Genomic DNA, 12,141 nt, shown 5'->3' on the forward strand with positions numbered 1-12,141 from the left:
CACAGCCCAAGAGGGAGGAGTTGGTGCACCCACAGCCCAAACGGGGGGAGTCGGTGCGTCCACAGCCCAAGAGGGGGGAGTCAGTGCGTCCACAGCCCAAGAGGGCAAAGTCGGTGCGTCCACAACCCAAGAGGGGGAAGGCCGAACGTCCACAGCCCAGGTATCCGCCAGCAGAGGGAGAATACCTGCTGGTTCCACCTCCACCTCCGTGGGAGGACTGTGTGTCGCTCCCACCTCCGCCAGCAGAGGGAGAATACCTGCTGGTGCCACCTCCACCTCCATGGGAGGACTGTGTGTCGCTCCCACCTCCGCCAGCAGAGGGAGAGTACCTGCTGGTTCCGCCTCCACCGTCGTAGGAGGACGACTTTCCGCTCCCACCTCCACCAGCAGAGGGAGAGTACCTGCTGGTTCCGCCTCCATCGACGCCACCTGGTTCCCCCGCTGCAGCTAGAAGGGGAGGAGCCCCTGCCGCCTTCGCAGCCAGAAGGGGAGGAGCCCCTGCCGCCTTCGCCAGGAGCAGAGCAGCAGGAGCTGCCTCTGCTTCCACCACCACCCGAGGGAGAGAAGCAGGAGCTGCCTCTCCCTTCACGACAGGACGAACCGGAACAGGAGGCTGGCGGTCCGCAGCCACCCTTGCATAGGCTGCTGAGCAGAGCAAGGGGGAAAACTGCCGGGTCCCATCGCTGGTCCTGGCTCCTCTCCTGCAATCACCTCCCGAGGGTCCTGCTTCGCCTGGGGTCGCTGAGGGTCCTGCTTCGCCTGGGGTCGCCAGGGGCTCTGCTTCGCCTGGGGTCGCCGGGGGCTCTGCTTCACCTGAGGTCGCTGCTGGTCCTGCCATGCAGCGGGAAGTGCTGTGGCTGGCGCTCCATGGAGGGGAGCTGCCAGCCACGAAGAAGGGGGGTGGTCAGGAGACCAGCTCCCCCAGCCGCATTTCCCGGCAGAAGAAACTGTGGCCGGCAACCCAGAAGAGCTGCTGGCCACAGAGAAGGCGGGGGAGGTCTGGAGACCACCCCCAAAATGTCCTTGGCCGGAGGAGCCGGCCTGCGCGTGGTCCACTGGGACACTGTTGCTGTTTGGGTGGGAGGAGGACATCCCGCCGTGGCTGCCCCCGGAGACACCTTGCTTCCCCCTCTTCCGGGACTTTGAGACCAAGTGTGCGTTGCACAAGGGGGGGGGGGGGGATGTAACAGGGCAAGGAGCCCTATATATGTGTGTTTATTTTATTTTAGAACGGGGTCTCCCCCTCCGCCCGTGTCTCATTTGCTGTATGTTTTGTTTTATTTAAAGCGTGTTCTGGCAGAGGCGAGATTGGTGCTCGTAGAATAATTACTAGCCCGTTAAACCCCTCGGCCACGATATAAAAGCCTGCAGCTCTCTGCACTCAGTGGGGGTGTTAGGAGCGAGAGCGGAGAGAGCGAGAGGAGCGAGAGAGAAATGAAACTTTTAAAAAAACCAAAGGATCAGTGAAGGCTATTGCCCAGCCTGATCGTGTTGTTTGTGTTCGAGAGTTTGTTTTTGTTTGAACTTTTATTTTGCTCTGTGAGCACTGTGTTTTGTGTTTAAACCTTTTATTTTATTTTTGTATTATTTGAATAAACGGCGCACGCAGCGTCTTCTTTTTGAACTGCGGTACTGCCTGGTGTCACTGTTTCCCTTCCTGCTTCTGACCTGGCGTCACCGCACAGCCACCCTGTCACACATACAGACAGAAAGGTACACGAATGCACAGCTCCATATGTGTTACACGACTGGAGAAAATTACATTTTAAAACCAAAAACCGCCAAAATGACCGCCGCGGGGCTTCTAGTGTTAAATATTAACATGCGCTTTCATTTCTCTTTAACTAAAAGAAAGTCTGAGCTTTAAAATAAACTTAAGCAACTCGCTAGTAACCTTGTAAATCATATGTGCACATATTCATTATTTATCTATTTCAGGGAACCAGGGTTATGGATAATAACCTAACGAACATTCCCTTTCAAGTATGAAATGTAACCATTACCGAATGGGATACAATACCAAAGCCGGCCCAAGTGAAGGACTTGCAGCACCGGCAGATGTGCTAAAAAGGAAGATAACTGCCTTTAGCATTCTGGCAGAGGACCTACAGGGGTTCATGGCATATAGTCCACAGTATTTTTATTATTATTTATTTATTAGCAGACGCCCTTATCCAGGTACAGGTATAGTCCACAGTACAGTGAGGGAGTGCCCTCATGCAGTGTATATGCTGCAAGGTTGTAGCGATTTAGTTTTGAGCATAAAGCTAAACAAAATGTAGGTTATGACTGTCCAGTGCAAAAAGAATAACATGTGTATCTAAAACAGAAAAACCTGAGTGACGGCGCTAAAAGGTCAAAACAGAGATAAAGTAAACTGAAGTTTATTGTCAGGCTCAAAACAAATCTATATTTTGTTACCAGAAAACAACACATTAAAAGTAGTAAATGTCTGAAAATGGAACAGATAAAAAAATAAATAAATAAGGGAAAAAGGGCATGGAATGGTAGTATGAGGTAACAACACTGTAAAATGAAATGCTGGAGCAACACATGAAAAGTTAAATGGATGGTAACAATAGAGAAATAAGGCCTGCACAAACAAAAACAAACCAAAATGCAATATAACTCAATAGAATTTACACATATAAAGATGGCGACTGAACTAAAAAAAACACAAGCACAGTCTAGAAACCCTATTTGTAGCACATTTCTACACCATAGTTCTCTCGCATTTAACAAATCCCCAAAGAGAAAAAAAAACAAAACATGAAGCAGCAGTTCTCAAAAAAGAAAAAATCCCAAAAGCAAATGATATCCAAAAAAACAGAATGGCCATTCAAAAACTGTAATCCCTGTTAGTAAAGAAAAGTTAATTAGTGCAGGACGAGCGGAAGAAGTTTGCACGGCTGAATCCAGAAGACAGCCAACAGTATACATTTTTTTTTTTAAACTATCGTAATAAAAAGAAACATGAATATACAGAGGAGGCAAAACAAACAAAGGACAGCCTAACTTCAAAATGGCTCCCCCGCCTTTATGGTAAAACAGTTAATATAGAGACACCTCTGAGAAAAGAATTACCGTAAAACCCTTACTAGATGCGTAAAAACAAATAGGTACCACAAAACCTTCTTAAATGCCCCAAAGTTCTAATTAAGTAAACTAGGCATATAAGAATGTATTGGAGATGGAGCTGTGAAAATCAGAGAGAAAATAATTGTCTGGCCAGGCTGTCTGCCATTCAATTAAGAATGAGCAGGTGATACACTTATGGCATCACTTTATGTGGCTGCTGCTACAAGGTTACACTGAGTAAACTCAACATTTAACACCAAAAGTCCAAAAGAAGTGTGTGGATAACAGCTTCAGGACTTAAAGTGGAACACAATAAAAATGTGTTAAAAAGCAGAATGAGTGGCTGCCCTAAACACTCTGGTCCCAAAACCAGGGTTCTGCTGATCTACGACCTTCAGTCGGTAGAACCAGGTAAAAGTATGAGGCGTTGCCCATACGTCAGCATTTGCAAATATCTATGACAGCACCCTGGAATAATGCCCAAGAGGTTGCAAGGCCTCTTGTCAAGGGACCAGTGACCTTTTCTGGTGGAGGCAGGTTGGCTAAATCATATGCAATCCTGACTGTGACTACAATCCACCTCAACAGCCACTGTTTAGAGCTATAGGCTCGATGGGCTGGTATGCCATAAGGTCCCCTTTGCCTGACTGAGCAGGTCATGGCGCTTGGGCAGTCTCCACGGCTGGCCTTTCAGGACCTGCATCAGGGTTTAAACCAGAGCCTCTTGGTCCATTAAGGGACTACTAGGAGCACCTTGGCCCGGTCCTGCCTGATTTTCTCCAGACACAGCGGGAGCAAGACGAGCGGTGGGAAGGCATATTGTCACGCATATTTAGTAAGATACAATATTTAACATTAATACCTCAATATCCTAGGCAACACCCCCACTATGTTGGTAAAATACAAACATTAGTTATTATTAATTTCTCAATATAACAGACGATACCTCCATTATGTGATTAATATTAAGTATAAATATACAGTTTTAGTCCTTAACATTGATCATATTCATTATAAAATTATAATCACAATTCTATTATTCTATTTATCAAATATATCAAAAGAACTATAAACACAAAGAAAATAAATATGAGTTACAAAAATATTCTTTTCAGATTGTCGATCAACAGCAGTCAACCAGTCTAATAACTATGTCAATAAACATTAAAAGTTTATATATAGGTTTAAGGATCTCAAATCAATCATAAATGCCTACTTGAGTACTCATAATAGACAAAAAGAAACTCAACACACACAAATTATTATGTTTATTAAGCTAATAAAAGGAAGTAGAATTAAATGTTAGAAATCATGATACCAGAATTATAGAAGTATAGACACAAGAAGGAATAAAACATTTACCAAACATTCTCATATTTATAAACATGTATGGTTCCTTACACGTGCACACAGAATCCTTAGTACCTTACGTACAGTAACGTCAGCGTCTGTTGTGCTGGTTGGAATGAAGGCTGAAATACGTTTCAACAAGTTCAGTGTGGAAGCATTGTCAATTGCATTTAGTACCGAGTTGTAATATTAGTTCCTTCAAACTTGTAGACAACTCAATCAAATGAAATGGTTCCAATGTTTGTAGCTGTTGTTTCTAAATACACACAATAACAGTTCAGTTAAAGTCTTGTTTCAATTGTTCATCTGAGTAGCATTGTTTATATTTTTAATCTTTATCAAAGTGATACGTGGTATTAAACATTTTTTTCTTCTGGTTGCATGTAGATATTTATTATATAAACACATAATATTTTATTTTAATGTTAAAGTCTTTGAAACGTAACACTTATTCTGGAGATGTGGTCGTGATGAACAATGTTGAGATGCAGCTGGTCTTCTTAGAAACAAGTAGAGTTGCAGGATGTAGAGGTGAGAAGTTCTCTTCAGGATGAAGACAGTACAATGCTTGAATGGGTCCCCATTACAAGCGAAGGCTCTGTGATCACTTCATGGTGAGATGTTTTCAAATCCAAGAGAGAGAGAGAGAGTGAGTTCATGCTTGTATCGCTTTAAATATAGCGCCCAAAGGGAATTTACATTGTTGATTCCATTACTTCCAGGTCAACACAGGAAGTTAATCCTTGACCAAAATTAGTCCTTTCATTGGCTTACAGAGCTACCAGTATATTGTTCTTTGAAGTAGCTTAATCAATCATTTAAGACTGGAAATGTCATTTTACCAAGTACATTCAATTTTAACTATGAATTTTCCCCACAGTATAACTGGTGTGCCAAGGCATCTACTGCCAGCGGGTCCCCGCCTCTTATTCCCAAATGAGGCTACCACCTTGGGGTTTGCCTCCACTCTGAGGCGCTGGGACCCTCCTTAAGATAAGGTCCGCTGCCCAGTTTTTTTCACCCACAGTGAGAGTCAGTTCTCATGTGCCCAGAGCAAAGCTTACAGGTCACGGCAATGGAGACTGGGCGACCTGAGGCCGCCTTTGTGGTTGATGTAAGCCACCACTGTTGCATTGTCTGCATGGACATGGACATAGGCGGCTGTGTGGTCCAGAGCTTAAAGAAAAGGGCTTGTAACCAGGAGGTCCCAGGTTCGAATCCCACCTCAGCTACTGACTCATTGTGTGACCCTGAGCAAGTCACTTAACCTCCTTGTGCTCCGTCTTTCGGGTGAGACGTAATTGTAAGTGACTCTGCAGCTGATGCATTGTTCACACACCCTAGTCTCTGTAAGTTGCCTTGGATAAAGGCGTCTGCTAAATAAACAAATAATAATAATAATACACTAAGAATATACAGTTGCTGCCTCAGCTTGCTAAAGACAGCAATGGGATTGTCAACAAGGCCTGCTTGGTACCAGACTGGGGATGTAAACACTGGTTGGTAGCAGGTCGGAACCGGGATGGTAAGGGGTCAGTTTCATGTAGCACAGGGTAGGTACAGTAGTGTACAGTACTGTAACACCCTTGTGCCCCCCCTGCCATTCTACACAGCGCCCCAGTGCAGGCTGGACACATCTGCTCAAGCAGCAATGCCACTGTACAGTAATTTAATAGGGCGGGTGCAGTATACAGCACTGTAAAAACTGCTGCCTCAGTCTGCTCAAGCAACAGGAATGTTACCAGTACAGTACTGGACGGTTCGGTATGGTACCCTTGGTACGGTACAGTACTGGTTGGTACGATACCCTCGGTACGGTAAATGAACCGGAGCGGTAAAGGGACAGTAACCGGTCAGTTCGGTACATAGTTCGGTGACTTGCACAGAGTCGGTACGGTACGGTACAGATGCGGGTACCAGGTCAGGAATGGAGTGGGTTGGTGACCTACAGGTCTACTTGGTTCACGTTACTGCAAGAAGCAGTATACAGGGATGTCTGCCTATATAGCGCCGGTAAACCCAAACAGTCCAAACTAATACGAGACTGAGGGAAGCCTCAACAAGCAGTCACCAAGACATCAACGACATACAGTAGGAGAGACTGCCAGCAATCTGCGCCAAAGCGCGTATCTCAGTCAATGCACAGCTGCTGAGCCCAGGGTATTTTAATTCAGAACGATATGATTCTGAAAATATCACTTACCAAAAGAGATCACTGTAGACACGTGGACTTTACAGTACATTCTTTTAAATCTGGTATATATTCATTTGTACAGTATGAAAAATTCCACATTACGACCCAAAAGCAAAATTAAATCAAAATGTTACCCATGCACAGAATTGCGGAAAACATAAAAGGCAATGCAGTTTATCAGAAGATTTAGAAAAAAAAAACATTATCCAGAATTGACTGGCTTCCAGTTTGGTTAAGGATTGATTTTAAAGAAAGCTGTTTTTAAAAAAAAAGACTAAAGACACATTTTTAGTCTAACCTATTTATCTTAAAAAATGCAATGTTTTTTATTTGTTCACCCTGTGAAGAGCTCTGTGACAATTCTATTGTGAAGGGCACTATAATAAATAAAGATTGATTGATTGATTGAACAACAAGATCACAGATTTAAAAAAAAACATCACAGAGTATCTAAAACTGTTTAATGATGAACTGTTTCACATTAGTGTAGCTGGAATCAATCTTCTCGTTTGTTTATTTGTTGCTGCATTTTCATCAGGCGAGGGCTGTGATGGATAATCAAATACATTTTAACACTGAAGAGATAGGCTTTGTATCAGAAAACTGGTGACGGAGTCAGAGAAAGGAAAGCATGGAGAGCAGAAATGAGCAGAAGGAAACTGGATTTCTACAGTGAATGTTTTAAAATCCTTTTTAATCTAGTTTCCCATTGACAGTAAGAGAGACATTTAATTAAGTCCATAATTACCTCTGTTCAATGATGCTGAGCTATTTATGTCGCCCGTAATAAAGGAAGACTCAGACTGTTTTCTGACAGTGTCATTCCACATCCGACGGATTCGGCTCTGGAAAAGACCAAAATGCTGGTGAAAAATAGAATTAAAGAAACATAATTCTAAAAACGATCCATTAGCTATCACTTCTGATCACCAAGGTCTTAAACACTCACATAGTAAAACTAAAGACACTTTGAGAAATCTGGCACAATAACTAATATGACTAAATATAGGAAACCCCAGCTAATATTTTAGTGAATACAGCATGTACTCTGGTCTACCAAAATATAAAAGCCTACGAGTTTGTGGTGCTAGGGATGGAGCATTTGTTTCCCATTTTACTAATGCTGAGCAACAACTATCGATAGTCAAGCATTTGCATCATTTTTGTGTAAAGGGTTTAAGCAAAGGGAAGTTTTTATTTTTTTTATTAAATTTGGAATTGGCAATAAGTTTTTGCATTAAGTGTCTCATTGAATCTGTATGCGACTAAGCTCACCTTCTCCCCCCTGCCCCGCCCCCTGTGAGTGTTTACTGATGGGACGCTGTGTGGTCCAGTGGTTAAAGAAAGGGGCTTGTAACCAGGAGGCCCCCGGTTCAAATCCCACCTCAGCCACTGACTCATTGTGTGACCCTGAGCAAGTCATGTAACCTCCTTGTGCTCCGTCTTTCGGGTGAGACGTAATTGTAAGTGACTCTGCAGCTGATGCATAGTTCACACACCCTAGTCTCTGTGAGTCGCCTTGGATAAAGGCGTCTGCTAAATAAACAAATAATGGGATTGCATCTGTGCAGGAGTCTCCAAAGTAACAGAGCAAGTTAAGAGCGTTGTGTTAGAATTAATAACTGTATCGACCAACGGCGAGAAAGTAAAGAAAGTAATGGGATGTAACACAACTAATCTGCGTGAGCATTTAATGAGATGGCACTCTACAAAACATCAAACAAAATCTGCATTTATTCATCTGAACTACCTCGTTGTAAAAATGAAGAACTCTTGTTACTAAACTGCTATGGACAGTGATAATTTTTTTTTTTTTTTTTTTTTTTAAAAAGGTTTTCTTTTGATTGGTTGTTTGACGTGCTTTGGATTTTTTTTTTTTTTTTTTTTTTGCTTTGACTTCCAACTGGTACAAATCAACACGAACAAGGTTTAAAAAAAACAAACTTTTAGCCTCATATTATTATTATTATTATTATTATTATTATTATTATTATTATTATTATTATTATTAGTCGTAGTAGTAGTAGTATTTTCTTCTATAATTATCTTAAGATGTCCCAGGAACAACAGAGCTCCACCTCTTCTTCCACTGCACAGAAATGGAATGAATTGTTAGCATCAATTGGCATACTGTGCAATAAGTAATGGATATGGTTAACAAACATAAATGTACCGTATATGGAAACTATAATAAGATCCAAAATGGAAAATTACCAATATGGGAACAATATCCTGGGAGACAGTCAGCATGGTTTTAGGAAAGGGAGATTGTGTCTAACTAACCTGCTTGATTTTTTTGAAGATGCAACATCGACAATGGATAATTGCAAAGCATACAACATGGTTTATTTAGATTTCCAGAAAGCATTTGACAAAGTCCCGCATAAAAGATTAATTCTCAAACTGAACGCAGTAGGGATTCAAGGAAATACATGCACATGGATTAGGGAGTGGTTAACATGTAGAAAACAGAAAGTACTGATTAGAGGAGAAACCTCAAAATGGAGCGAGGTAACCAGTGGAGTGCCACAGGGATCAGTATTAGATCCTCTGAAATTCCTAATCTACATTAATGATTTAGATTCTGGTATAGTAAGCAAACTCGTTAAATTTGCAGACGACACAAAAATAGGAGGAGTGGCAAACACTGTTCCAGCAGCAAAGGTCATTCAAAATGATCTAGACAGCATTCAGAACTGGGCAGACACATGGCAAATGACATTTAATAGAGAAAAGTATAAAGTACTGCATGCAGGCAATAAAAATGTGCATTATAAATATCATATGGGAGATACTGAAATTGAAGAAGGAATCTATGAAAAAGACCTAGGAGTTTATGTTGACTCAGAAATGTCTTCATCTAGACAATGTGGGGAAGCTATAAAAAAGGCCAACAAGATGCTCGGATATATTGTGAGAAGTGTTTAATTTAAATCAAGGGAAGTAATGTTAAAACTTTACAATGTATTAGTAAGACCTCACCTAGAATACTGTGTTCAGTTCTGGTCACCTCGTTACAAAAAGGATATTGCTGCTCTAGAAAGAGTGCAAAGAAGAGCAACCAGAATTATCCCGGGTTCAAAAGGCATGTCGTATGCAGTCAGGCTAAAAGAATTGAATCTGTTCAGTCTTGAACAAAGAAGACTACGCGGTGATCTGATTCAAACATTCAAAATCCTAAAAGGTATAGACAATGTCGACCCAGGGGACTTTTTTGACCTGAAAAAAGAAACAAGGACCAGGGGTCACAAATGGAGATTAGATAAAGGGACATTCAGAACAGAAAATAGGAGGCACTTTTTTACAGAGAATTGTGAGGGTATGGAACCAACTCCCCAGTAATGTTGTTGAAGCAAGATGGGCTGAATGGCCTCCTCTCGTTTGTAAACTTTTTTATGTTCTTATGTTCTTATGTTCAACAGGCAGAAACTTGCCAAGGCCCAGTTTATCTGCGTTGTGCACCCGGTATAAACTGTTCAATTACCTTGAGACAGCAGGGGCAGTTGCCGGATGCGCCCAGGACGATTATACCTTGTACAAAAAATCTGGGAGAACAGGGGGGGTGGGGGGGGGGGGGGGGTGGGGTAGGGATGTAGTGGTGAAGGTCCAGGTCCTCAGATGCAGCATGGGACAGGGTGTCCTCCTGCGCTGGCTCTGGGTTAGCCAGTGGTACCTGAACCATGAGGACTGGGACAACAGGGGGGCCTCGTAAAGCTTCTCCATTTGCCCCACAACCTGGTCAGTACCATCAGAATGCCTGCTACGGTGGCTTCTGTCCCTCTTCCTGGGTGGAGGAGAGGGAGAACTCTGAGCCAGAGGACAAAGATGAGGGTGATCTACAGGAATGCAGGCTCTTAGACCTGTTCCACCACTAGAGGGTTTCTTCCTATCTCCCGGGGGGTCTCTTTCGACTGCATTTCAGGGGACGAATGGGGTGGGTCTAGATGTTGTGCCAGTGTCAAGGAGGCATAGTGGTCCCTTAAACAGCAGGCCAGCCTGCTTTCCAATGTCCTCTTAGAAAAATAAGCACAAGACGCACAACAGCTGCGGTCTTTAATTGCTCCTTCTGCATGCTCCCTTCCCAGGCAGTCCTTATCTTCTGCCAGAATGTTCCTCTTGCAAGACACAAGGGTGAAACCCAGGCATGGTGCAAGGTTGGAATAAACAGTTCAGCTTGTGTGATAGATATGCACACATAAAACAGACAGCAACACTGACTAGAGTCCCACGGGTGTGCACACGGATTTCACAAGAATGGAGCACTGGTAACAGTCTTGGTGCCGAACTGAGCCACTGATACCGGTTCTGGTACCGAACTGGGTCACTGGTCCCGATTCTGGTATCAACCAGGTCACTGATACCGGCTCTGGTACCGAATCAAATCACTGGTTTTGGCCCCGGTACAGAACAGGGTCACTGGTACCGACTCTGGTACCATGAGAAGTGGCGTGCAGGTAAATACCTGAGAGAGCCACTGGCAACTGCAAGCATGCTCTGTTAAACAGACAGGGGCTGCAGATTGCCTGCTAACTAGAATAATCTAGTAGACGTTGTTGGCAGTGACGCTAAAGCAGACACAGCAACGGCAAAGACCACTAGGAATAAATTCCGGTCGAAAAGGATCCTGCCAAATCCACAGCACAGTGTAGCTAAAAGCACTTAACACTGGCAGTGTCTCTGTGGCACGAAAAGCTGGCTGGATATCGCTGGATATAGGCGAGCCTAGTATAGGGAGACAGACTACCCACATGCTGAAACAAAAACAGAAAAAAACTAAAACTCACTAAAATTATATCTATATATATTGTGAGATAGCAGGGAGGGGGTTAAAGCCTCCCTGAAGTAGAAAACATGTGAATATGCACGTTTGTTTAGTTTAATTGTTTTGGTTTATTGTTTAATTGTTTTGCTTTTCTGTTAATCATTGTTTGTTAACTGTTTTATTGTTTAATTATCCCCTGCACCTGGGCGGTAATTGGGAATTTGGACCAGGTGCAGGGTATAAAGGACAGGCAGTTAGATTATTCTGGGCTGCTGAGTAGAAGGAAGCAGAAGAGAGGTGTTCTGCTTCCGAGCAGTCCAGAAATAGTAAGTCCTGTGTTAAGCCTGTGTGGGTTTTGTTGTTGTGTCAGGTAAACGGCTTAGCCATCCTGCAAGTTAGTCAGGGAAGAACCTGTTTAGTTAGCGCTCCAAAACGGAGTTAGGTGTTTGTTTTGTTTTATTTTGTGTTTATTAAAAATATAGCGCGTCAGCGCTAAAAAAATCCATTTCTGTGTACTGGGTCGTATTTTTAAAGGGGCATGAACCCGTGAGTGGTGCGATCGATTACAATATATATATATATATATATATATATATATATATATATATATATATATATATATATATATATATAGATGAAGAGGCATTAGCAAGAAATAATATCGACTCCTGAAGAGCTGAGCAGCAAGGGAGAAAGCATGAACTTAGCAGTAGATAGGAACTGAATCCCGGATAAGGGGCGGGAGAGCCGCCTGCTT

The 12,141-nt window shown here is 42.9% G+C and overlaps 1 protein-coding gene across 13 annotated transcripts in view; it reads right to left on the minus strand.

Annotated features, from left to right (window-relative positions):
- The window catches only part of adgrl3.1 (adhesion G protein-coupled receptor L3.1), a 450,501-nt gene that overhangs the window by 22,176 nt on the left and 416,184 nt on the right, over positions 1 to 12,141 (minus strand). For all 13 annotated transcript variants that reach the window (XM_059026057.1, XM_059026051.1, XM_034035060.3 and 10 more), the window contains one exon: positions 7,371 to 7,467. In XM_059026057.1, coding sequence (XP_058882040.1) covers positions 7,371 to 7,467 — 97 coding nt within the window. The remainder of the gene's footprint in view (positions 1 to 7,370; positions 7,468 to 12,141) is intronic.

The sequence above is a fragment of the Acipenser ruthenus genome, chromosome 1 (assembly GCF_902713425.1).
Source record: "Acipenser ruthenus chromosome 1, fAciRut3.2 maternal haplotype, whole genome shotgun sequence".
NCBI lineage: Eukaryota > Metazoa > Chordata > Actinopteri > Acipenseriformes > Acipenseridae > Acipenser > Acipenser ruthenus.